The sequence below is a fragment of the Lagenorhynchus albirostris genome, chromosome 2 (assembly GCF_949774975.1).
Source record: "Lagenorhynchus albirostris chromosome 2, mLagAlb1.1, whole genome shotgun sequence".
NCBI classification, from domain to species: Eukaryota; Metazoa; Chordata; class Mammalia; order Artiodactyla; family Delphinidae; genus Lagenorhynchus; species Lagenorhynchus albirostris.
This window is the reverse complement of record NC_083096.1, coordinates 184614717-184625727: the sequence shown is the minus strand read 5'-3', so window position 1 is coordinate 184625727 and position 11011 is coordinate 184614717. Positions and strand designations below refer to the sequence as shown.

Sequence of the window (11011 nt, the reverse complement as noted above, 5' to 3'; positions counted from 1 at the left end):
GGGAGAAGCCTTTCTGATGTCCTGGGCACAGCGGAGAAAAGAGCAACGAGGATGCCAGAGCGGCTCTTCTTATTTTGCAAAAAGCACACGCACAAAAGGAGAGTCCCTAGCTGTTGATTTGATTGGGAAGGCAGCCTTCAGCGCATGACATCATTGGGAGAACATAAATCTTGGTTTGCATGATTTATTTATGTTAAGAAACCCACATATGATGCTCAGTTTTCAATGGCTTTGTTTAAGTGATAGTTTTTCCTTTTTAGCGAAAGTTGGAGCGATGATAAACAGCTCCAGCTGTAAAAATTAAAGGCAGAGGTGAAGCCAAGGTGATTATTACACAAAAAATCTAAGTTTGCGGGGAGGGGGGGCACATTTGGCCCTTCTCTACTCTAAAATGAAAATTACCCTCTGCCACCATGTGCCGTGAACAATTACCTGCTGTTTATTAATTAACCTCTTTTAAAAGTGCCACATTTCCACTTGAAACTGTTATTTCTCTAATGTGAAAACTGGCTTATTCATGTTTATTAGAACAACCATGTCCCATGTGGTCCAGGCTCAGCGCACACTTAACTGACACATATATTTTCTCAAATGACACATTTCATGATTGGAAATTTCTTCCTGGAAGCCCAGATTCTGAGCCTGACTTGCTTGAAATGTTAGCTCCAAACTGGGCACCCGAAGCCACTGGTCTACGCCCTGGGGACGGCCCCAGAATGGTCCTGGGATGCCACTGGGTGGCAGTCAGCCACTGGCCTGACTCCCCAGCGACAGCTGGACTCTGAGAAAATGCCAGCCCCAGTGGCTGAGTCTTTCTGGACACGGTCACTGTCAGGAGCACATGGTGACCCAGAGGCCAGAGCCCCCTCTGGAGCTCACAATCCTGGTACCACATGAAACCCAGGAAAGGTCCCGGATGAAGACCCCTCCCTCCACGGCGGTGTGTCCGTCTGTCCTCCGCAAACCCTGAAAACATCCTGCTGCGTGTCACCTGGAACAGGGATCTGTGTCCAGCAGGTGACTCCCACTGTCCCAGCTCTGTGGGAAGTCCTTGCACCTCTGAGCACCAGTTTCTCCTGACTGCGGTTCCACGGTGTGGGGTTATCGTGAGGGTCACACGCACGGTGATGCCGCCCGGGGATGGGAGTGAGCTGGGCGGCCACCAGCACCCTGCCTGGTACAGGCACCAGCACCACCCGGCTCCATCACTCCAGCACCACCCGGGCTCCATCACCCCAGGCCAGGGAACCCCATGGAGAGACCACATGTCGCCCGAGGATGCTCTTTCTGCCACTGTCCCCTGCCTCCATCATCCCACCGACCCCACCCCCCCAGAGCAAGTGGGCTTCCCTTTTGCACACCCTGCACCTTGCAGCCGGGGGCCTGGGTGGCTTGCTCACTGCTGCGTCGTCCCGGTCCCTCGGCACAGGCTGCTGGACGCAGGGCAGCCCTTTTTGGATCAGGACAGCTGAAGGACGGGGCACTGAGCACGGGGCTGCGCCGCCACTGCCATCCCCGGAAGGCTGCCCCCGCCCCCTCGGTCTCCTGGGCTGAAATTAGCCTTCAGGTGTCCCAGGGTCACCTTCTGCTCACTCAGCCCTCTTCATTCGTTCATTCGTTCATTCATTCACTGAGCTCCAAGCACACTCCCAGGTGTGGGCCAGGCACTGGGACCCTGGGGGGAGCGGGGGAGGGGAGGGTAAGATGCTCGGGAAGCTGCAGGTCTGCTGGAGGAACGGGCTTCACGTTCAGCCTGAGCCGCGACTGTAGCTCCAGGAGCACCAGCCCTACCAGAGCCTCTGGCCGTACATCGATGAATGGATGAATGACTATTAGGTCTGCACGCAGTCTGAGAGCCTTGGCCTCTCAGGGGGCAGGTGGCGACCTATAAGAAGCACTGCAGGCAGGTGCCAGGAGACCAGCTGGCCCTCGGACAGCCTCCCCTCTGACCAGACCAATGTCAAGAGGGTGGGCCTGACTCTGGGAGTGTGTTCAGAGCTGCAGGGTGAGGGGGACCCACGGCTCCCGGGAGCCCCATCCTGAGTCCTGGCCCGATCTGCCCTCTGTGTCCAGCAAGGGAGCGAGGATCTGCCCTCCACGAATCCAGCTCAGAGCCCTGGGAGCAGGCCTTGGTGCTGAGAGAGGAGGGGTCAGAGGGTGCAGGGACTCCGGCCATTAGCAGTCCCCTCTCCAAGTGCTCAAGCGCTCCCAGGAGGTGCCAGGCCCCGCCCCTGCAGGCAGCTGTGCCCACAGCACCCCACACTGCACAGCAGGAAATTGGGGTGCCCAGGAGGCCGGTGGGGGGCTGACCCAGAGTCCCAGGTGGCATGGGGAAGGAGCTGGCTCTAAGCTGAGCACCTCCTGCCCCCCCTCCCCCCAGCAGTCTGCTTGTCCTTCGGGGGGGCAGGGGAGGCGTCCTGTGTTAGTGAGGGTGAGGGCAGAGCCCAGGCAATCCCTCTGCTGCCCCCCACCCGGCAAGGCACTCATCATAGTTCCACTGATATCATGGGGGGTGCCCCATGCGTGAGGGGCTGCTACCCTAGCCCCTCAGTCCTCAAGGGGGGCCCCTGACCTGTGCTAGCATGTCTCTGCCATTCCGGCCACCGTTCCTTCCTGCACCGGGGAACCTCGTGCAGATTTGAGAGGGAGGACGGGCGACGGAGCCCCACTGCCCTCGCATAAGGGAGAGAAGGTGGAGAAGCCCTGGCAGGGGCAGCGGAGCCCTGCTCGCTTCCTAGAGCCCCCGGGTCCTGCGCTTGGGCGCCAGGGGCAGAAGCAGCCAGCCCTGCCCCGGCGGACAGGAATCCCCAACTGATTCCATCAGCTTCGGGTCACTCAGCACAAGAGGTAATTTTTTTCCCTGCCTGGGGCGGTCCTGGTCTCTTCCGTTTTCTTGCCGGTTCAGAGAGCCGCCGGCGATTACTGGTTTAGTGGCAGGTCAAGGGGACCTGGGGAGGGTGTGTCCACTTGGCGCCCCCTGGCCACCCCCCCATCCTCCACTGGTCCTGCCCAGAAGCAGTGGGCAGCCTGGACGGTTTGAACAGGCCGTGCCCTTCCCCGAGCTCCCCTAGCTCCCTATTCCCTCCCTCATCACTAGCTGGGCTAGCTTAAGGTTGATCTCTAAGCCCTGGGTCACGCCCCAGGGCCCCGCCCACAAGCCCGACACCCCGCGGCGTGGGGAGGGGGAGGGACGGGGTCAAATTCCCTTCTGCGAGCTCAGCTGGAATCAGGGCTTCTATCGCCTGTCCCCCTCCCCCGGCATCCCCAGCACCCACCCTCTGTGAAGTTTTGGGTGCCCGGTGGTACCACCCCGAGAGTTGGAGCCTGTTGTGTTAAACCTCCCTGCATCCGGGCCCCAAAGGAAACTGAGAGAACCGCCCAGGGCGAGGGAAACCCTGTCCAGGGACAGGGCGGAGACTGGAGACGCTTGGGCAACGAGAGGGACCCTGGCACCTCCGCCACCGCTCCGGGGAGAGGGGAGTTCTGGGGTGGGGGCGGGGGGAGAAAAGGGGGAGGGCAGCGATCGCTCAAGAGCAACCCTGGGCCCCTTCCAGTCTGGGCACGACCTCTGAGCCCCAAAAGGTGGGCAGCGCTGGGCCCCGCCGGGCGTTTTCCATCCTCCGCTCTCCCTGCCAATCCCACATCAACCCTGGGAGGGGCGCAGGAGTATTTTGCCCCATTGCACAGATGGGGAAACTGAGGCGTGAAGAAATCCTCCTCCACGGTTACGTCGGAAGGAGGCGGCAGGACCAAAGGCGAAATTTGGTTTACAGACTAACGGGGTCGCGGTGCAGGCGCAGGGACCAAGGTTCAGAGGACGCAGAGGAGAGGGCTTGGCAAACCGAGGTGTGGATGGGGGAGTCTGCTCGGCTCTGAGGCGTCTGGGGACGCGGAGGGCGGGTTCCCGCCCAGAGGCTCCCGGGACTCGGACGCCCGGAAAGCGACGCGGCTCTCCGTTTTCGTTGTTGCCAGGGCCCTGCCTGCGCGCAGCCGGAACCTGGAGCAGAAGGCGGCGGCCGCGTCTACGCGGGCAGCGTTCCGTAGCGACCGCAGTGCCACCTCTGCGGGGCGGAGCTCTGCCCGCGCCGCAGGGCCAGGGCGCTGAGGGGAACGAAGTTGCTCCCCGCGTGCGCGGGCGGGCGGCCGGGGGTGCGGGCGGCGCGAGGGTCCTCTCTCCAGGCGGCGCGGGGTGAACGCGAGGCTCAGGACCCGCGCAAACTGGACGACGGAATTCTTAAGCGAGTTTTTAAAAGTTCTGGCATGGAGAGGGGAAGCGTGGGAAACCGATTCCGTTTATTGCGCTCGGCGGCCGAGGCCGGAGCCGGAGCCCGCGCGGTTGCTGGAGCCCGGGGACTTAGCCGCTGAGTCCCGCCCGCTTTGCGCGCTGCGGGGGAACGAGTCGCCGGGGACTTTCTGCGCTTCTTGGGGTGCTGGTTTGGGCCGAGATACTGGAGTCAACTCCCACCTGGCTCAAACGAGGGAGTTCAAGCTCACAGCCTCCATCTCTTAAATTAAAAAAAAAGAAAACAAAACTCCTGATCACATCCCGCCGAAGCACGTGGCAGACCCCAGGTGCCCCTTACGGGCACCTGCGCTCCTGCAAGATGGTGGCCTGAGCCAGGACTCCAAGATCCCGGCAGAGGAATCACCGAAGCCCTCCCAAGAGGCTGCCCGTCTACAAGAGAGAGCGTCCTCCTGCCTGAGAAGGAAGTAGGCTTCTAAACATCTGGGGTTTGTTCGCAATCAGCTCCATGGCTCACATTCCTGGGAAGTCTCGGTTGGGAGCGTCCCCAACCCTCTCTGCGACCCACTCCAGAACCAGGGACTGGGTGTGGGTGCCGGAAGGCCTCCGCTCTGAGCCGCCACACAGCTTCTGAACTCGCTGGCCAGAAATCAGGTCCTGTGTGCTTCTGGCTTCTAAACTTACCTGGGTCACAGCGAGCGTCTCTGGGCCTGGGGTAGGAAGAGGGGCAAAAGGAGGTCTGAAATATTAACCCCAGGGTCCAGGGAGGCTCCTGTGGTCCCAGTCTGGGGCTGAGATGCGGTGCTGGGGCAGCACCCACCATGGGGCCAGTGTGGAGGGCCGGCTGGGGAGGAAAGGGCTCTGTGGGTTGCCTGTGCCCCCCACCCCATGCTGGACCAAACACTCTTCACCCCAGGCTGGAAGCCCTCTGCATTCAGTCCCCGACTGGGTCCCCTGCTGGCCACAGAGACCATTTCCGCTTCCTTCTGTGTGCAGTGGGAACCATACTGCTTGTCCCCAAGCATCCCGCGTGGTCTCCTGCTGCTGCTCAAGTGGGAGCCATTTCCACCTAGTGTGCGGCAGGATGTGCCCAGAGAGGGAGACCCCCATCTTGGCCTGACTCAGTGGCCCTAAGTCGGGGGTGGGGCGAGGACCGGTGGTTTGGACACCTCCCGGGGCGATTCCGGATCTCCTGAGAGGCGTCCCCGTGTAAACGAACGGAGCCTGCCTTTATTCTCTCAGCTACTCTTTTCTGAGCAGAAACTGGAGGGTGAACAGAACCTGACCGTCATCCGACGGAGCCAGGAGGCTGAGTGCCTGGAGCCCGTGGGCGAGTTCGGTGAACACAGAGGGGAACGTGGAGGAAAGCAGCGGGAACCTAGCAGGGTCAGTGCGTCTGGCCCGTTGGCTGCCTGTTCCCACCCTGCAGCCACAGTGTGCAGAGGGGCTCCCTGGGCCTGAGGTCCTGGGCTGGGCCGCTGGACGGCTCTGACCCTGCACCTCCAGGCCCACAGATCTCACGACGTGGACCTCCTCTCCACAGGCACGGCCCCTTCCAGTTGGCATGGGGCCCCTTCCTCTAGCCCCGCAGTGTGGACGCTGGGCGTGTACTATACCCCAGTGTGGTTTACTACAAATGGGCTTCTTGGGAGCCCCGGGGCCCACAGTGAGGCTTACGATAGCCCTGCAGGACCAACTTCACCTGCTCTCTCCCAAGCCCAGCCTCTTCCCGAAGGAGTTCATTGGGTCTTGGGCCTCCAGCTGCACCTCCTTGCTTGCTGGTGAGGCTGGGAGTGTGCTGAGCTCTGGCCTGAAGCAGGATTCTAGGTTGCGGGAGAAGTTGGTGGTAAAAGTGCCCCCTCCCGTCCCCTAGACCGCAGCGTTGAAGTCTGTTCCCAAACTCCACAGGGTGTAGAGCACATCACTGTGGGCGACCCACACGTCACCAGCCTCGGACAGCCTGGCAGGGACAGAAGCCCCTGATGAGGGTACCAGGGACGGGCTGGGCGGCACTTGTGTGCTCCCACCCCAGCGCGGAGTCCCCAGGCCCCAGCTCTGGGCCGGCCACAAGAATTCCCCAAAGCTTAGCTCAGTTTGAAAACAGCCTTTAAACCTTTTAGTACCATTGAAATGAAAACTGCCTTATTCTGGCTGAGCCCCCCCGGCCCAACCTGTTTCCCCAAGTCTCTTCATGTCAGCGGTGGGGCAGGACACAGAGCTGGGCGCCCCGGAGGACCTGCCTCTGATTTTCCCTGCTCCACCCTTTTGCTCCTCAGGACTCTCCCTGAGGCCTGACCTGCTCCCCGTCAGGTCTAAGTCTCACCACGCGGGGGCAGGGCCTGGCCAGGCCGGGACCCAACCTTGGCCGGGGCCATGGCCTTGGGGACGCCTGCCCGGGCTTCTCAAGCTGATGTGGCTGGCACCCGGGGGGCGTCGGCACCTCGGCTGTCTCCCTTGGCCACTAGCTTACCCCTCCCCAGGCAGGCTCTGAGCTGTAGTTCTCCCCACCCTCCAGGGCCCTAGGGGACACGGGCAAGAGACAGCGCAGCCGGGCCCTCTCCCCGGACGCCTGCCCGCCTCTCCTGGGCCCCGGCAAGGGTGCAGTCCCAGAGTCCGGAGGCTGCCCCACAATTTTAACCACCTCATGAGCTGAGGGAGGGAGCACAGAGAGGGCCTGAGTGAGCTGGGGCACCCCCAGAAGAGGCTGGGCCTTCCTGACCTCGGGTCCTGCCGGCTGCCACCCGGGGGGGAGAAGCCGTGCTAAGCTGGGGGTGGGGTGCGGAGGGGACCCCCTCTCTGCAGGTGGGAGGGCTTCACGGGAGCCACTGTATTCCCCCCAGGCCTCACACCTAACCTGGCTGGGAGAATCTGGGGTGCCGAGGCGGGAGGGAGACCCTGTGTCTGTGCTCTTCTGGCCAGCGCCCCAGCGCAGTTCTGCTCCCCGCTGGAGCCTGCCGTGGCTGGGCGAGGGAGACCGCTCCAGAGCGGGGGGCTCCAGCTCCCTTCCTGCCTGTCCCAGCGACCCCCCCACACACACCCTCGGCTTGAGAGGACTCTGAGCCCACGAGGACTTGCAGCCATGCCCTAGCCCCCCGTGGCAACTCTCCTCCAAGCCCCGGGGGCCTCTGAGCCTGGGGGTTCTCTGCCCAGTCCCTGAGGAAAGATGGTCAGGGTTCGGGAGGCGGCGAGCCACAGGCCCTTGGAGGGCTGCAGGCCAGGGGACTGAGCTGACGGTGAATTCGGGCCGCCACCGCAGGCAACACTCACCAAGGGCCGGAAACAACAGAGGCGGCGGTCAGTGGGCATCCCGGCCGGGCAGAGAGCGCCTTCTCCGTCCGGGTCAGCAAGCGAGCGGGCTCAAGCCTGGACACACCACCCCCCAGCAGTGGGGGCTCCGTCGGGGTTCGAATCCCGGCAGGGAAGCGGCTGAGGACGGCCGAGAGGCCAGGGTGGAAGGCTCAGCGTGCTGCCGCCGCTGGCTTTTGACAAGCCCGGCTCCGTCGGGCTTTCCTCTGGGGTAGCGTGGGTCATGCGCCCCTCGGCATCGGGGCGCCTCTGCTAGGACCCCGAGGTTTTGGGGGCAGCTCCTTGGACATTGCCAGTTCACCTCTTTTATGGCGAGGACGCGGGGTTCCGAATGTAGGTCCCAGCGGAGGCGCCACTGGTCTCACTGCACAACAAAGGGGAGGGGCACGGCCCGGAGCCCACCCAGGGCGGCAGAGACCCCGCACCGCGCACACGACCCCTCCCCGGCTCAGGGAGACTCTCTGGCAGCTGCAAGTCCCGCGGCCTGGCAGAACCCTGGTACTTGAAAGAGCGCGGGGGTCAGCGCCTCCGTTTGCTTCCAATTCTTTCTCGAATCCCAGACATACTCGAGTGAGCAGTTCTCAGCGTCCCCTCCAGGCCCCTGGGCCCGGAACACGCTGCCTGCGCCCAGCCTGCCCCTCCGCCGCCGCCCCTCCGAATTTGAGGGCTGTGGGGCAGAAGGAACGCCCAGTCGGCTCCCGCCCGCGCTCCGGCACCTGCTCCTTCGCTGGCTCTCCCGCCCGAGACGCACCTGGGCCGCGCAAGGGCTGGGGGACGTGTCCCCAGAGGCTCCGGTCGCTCGAGGTGGCCCAGCTCGGGCGCTCGCGCCGCTGGGTACTCACCTGGGGCCGCGGAGGCAGGAGAGAGCGGGCCCGCCCGAGGCGGCGAGGTGCAGGGCGCCCGGCGCTGGGAAGGCTGCCCCGGCGCCGCCTCCCCAGTGCCCGGCGCGCTGCTCCCTACGGCTCCGTGCGGGACCGAGGGCGGCGGGTCCGAGTCCCGCCCGCCGGCCCGGGCAGTGGCGGAGCGCGGAGCTGGCGGCGCTGCCGCTGTTGTTTTTGAGCCGCGGAGCCCGAAGCTAGAGCGGTTGGGTGGGGGCGAAGGGGTGGGGGCGGGGTGGGGGCGGGGGCCGGGGAGGCCCGAGGGGGGCGGCGGGGCCCGAAGGGGGCTTCGAAGGAGCCGGGTTCGGGCGATCGCGGGCCAGGGGCAGGGGCGGAGGGGAGAGCCAGCAGGAAAGCGGGCTGGGGCGACGGTGAACGCAAAGCTTTTTAATTAGTAATAAAATGCAATAAGACGAAGCAAAACCAGCCAGACCCGCGTCCGAACTGTCGGCGCGTTTGCCCCCATATCCAAGGAAGTCTCGAGGACAAACGCCGCCGCCACTCCATCTTCGGCCCCAGCTGGGGCGGGAGCAGCAGCGCGACGCGACTCAGGGGAAGGGGGGGGGCGAATAGTCACCTCGCCTCCGGGGCCACCTGGGTCCTTTTAAAGTGTCCGGGGTGCGGGCCCCGGGCGGGAGCGCCGAGCACGGAATGTTTTCTTAAAGGGCCAGTTCCGAGCTGCGCTGAAAGGGGAGGGGGGAGGGAGGGGGGAGGGAGGGGGGAGGGAGGGGGGAGGGAGGGGGAGGGAGGGGGAGGAAGGGGGAGGGAGGGGAGGGGGGAGAGAGATAAGTGAGGTGAAGACCAGGAAGGCCGAGGAGAGCCCCCCAATCCCGCGCCGAGGAGGCGGCGGCGGCGGCGGCGCGACGATGAGGATGATGAATACATTGCAAAGTTTTTTTGGCCCCGGCGAGGGGTGTCAGATTGAGTGCTCTGTGCGCATGTGCGAAGGTGTCCAAACTGACAATGCTGGGGAGATGAAGATAGTGTGTAGCTGCTTCTGGACTCAAGGAGGAGGAGAGAGATTCCGCGAGCCGACACCATGCGATCCAAGGCGAGAGCGAGGAAGCTAGCCAAAAGTAAGTCTCCCGCGCTCGGCCGCGCCGCGCCGCCGGGCCCGGGCCGCGGGGCCGGGGCGCCCGGGCCAGGGGTGCGCGTCGGGGCGCGGCCGGCGCGCCTCAGGCTCTCGGCCCCCGGATCGGCCGCGCGGCCCGGGGGCTGCTCCGCCTCCCGCGCTCCGGGGCGGCCGGGCTCGGCGCGGAGGCTCGGGGCGCCCGGGCCGCGCGCTCCCCGAAGGCGCCGGCCCCCTCCTCGCCGAACCCCCTCCCCCCCCCAGTGTCAAGCGCTCGGGCCCGGGAACCCGAGGCGCGCGGTGGGGGCCGGGGAGGGGGGCGGAGGGGGAGGGCTGGGGGTGGAGGGGAGCGAAAAGCGAAAGTTAGCGAAAAGTTGACGAAAGGGGAGAGCAACTTTTTCCTCCTCGCTCGCTCTCTCCCTCTCTCTCCGAGTGGCTCTCAGTCCTGGTCAAATCATATTCCGGGCTTTTGAAATAGTGGGCGCTAGAGCACCGCCTTTGGCGTCCGCCAGCCGGGCGCAGAGGAGGGAGACCCCGAGCCGGGGAGGGGGCGCAGGAGGGGGCGCGGGCCGGCGCCCACCCGGTTCCTCGGGCGCAAGGGCAGGGGTGGCGACGGCAGGACAGCCACAGCCACTGGGGGAGCAAAATGGAGGCGTTTTCCTGGGCTTGGAACTATGGTCGTGAAGTTTATTCCCAACTGGTGCCCCGCGCGGTGGCGGGCGCTCCTGCGCGACTCCGGCAGCCTGCGCGGCCGCCCCGGCGCCGGTGCTCCCGGCAGGAGAGTTCCCACTGGGCCGCCTTCCTCCCCGCCGCCGCCGCCGACCTCGGCCCCGCTCGGACCCTCCCGCGCCCGTTCGCCTGGCACCGCCCCGAGGCCCGGCGGGGACAGAGCTGCCCCCGGCGAGACTGCCCGGTCTCCGGTCTTACTTTCTCTTTCGCTCCGTCTCGGGCCGAGCCCAGGGCTCCGCGCGCGCAGCCCGCCGCCAGCCCGGTCCTCGCCGCCGGCCTGGTGCGCTCGCCGCCCGCCCCACAGACCGCCGCCGCGCCTGGGGCCATCCGCGCGCCCTCCGCGCCCCGGCCGCCGGCGCCATCCGGTGCCAGGCCCGCGGGCCCGGGGCTGCGGCCCGAGAGGCGGGCAGGTGGGGGCGGCGGCGCCGCGGCCCGGCGAGCGCGGCTCCCGAAGCCCGGCCGCGGCCCGGCTGCAGCGAAGCGGCGAGCGCCGTCCCGAGCGTTCTCGGCTCCTCCAGCTCTCGCCGCCCCCTCCTCCGCGGCCGCCCGCCCACCCGCAGAAGGGGCGCCTGGCCTGCTCCCCTGGGGAATCCCTGCCGGACCACCAGGCCGATCGGTCCGGTCCTCCTGGGCCCGACCCTGCCCGTCCGGGCCTCGCAGCACGCAGGGCCGAGCCCCCAAGCGTGAGCCCGGGGGGCGCGAAACTCGCGGCACTTTTCCGAAGAAGTCCTACCCTCTCGGTTCGGTGCTCGGCAGAGGTTCAGCCGCACCGCCCCCTCCCCCCGA

At 65.6% G+C, this 11011-nt stretch overlaps 1 protein-coding gene and 1 long non-coding RNA gene across 4 annotated transcripts in view; one reads left to right on the top strand and one right to left on the bottom strand.

The window, feature by feature from the left end:
* Positions 1-4274: 4274 nt before the first annotated feature.
* Positions 4275-8622, bottom strand: LOC132515305 (uncharacterized). Its single transcript, XR_009539121.1, has 2 exons — positions 7511-8622; positions 4275-4953 (listed from the first exon to the last, which is right to left on the bottom strand). It is a non-coding gene; the product is annotated as an uncharacterized LOC132515305 (long non-coding RNA).
* Positions 8623-9241: 619 nt separating this feature from the next.
* PRDM16 (PR/SET domain 16) overlaps positions 9242-11011 on the top strand; it is a 322206-nt gene continuing 320436 nt past the window's right edge. For all 3 annotated transcript variants that reach the window (XM_060141652.1, XM_060141653.1, XM_060141651.1), the window contains exon 1: positions 9242-9503. In XM_060141652.1, the coding sequence (XP_059997635.1) occupies positions 9467-9503 (37 nt within the window). In that variant the 5' untranslated portion in view covers positions 9242-9466. The remainder of the gene's footprint in view (positions 9504-11011) is intronic.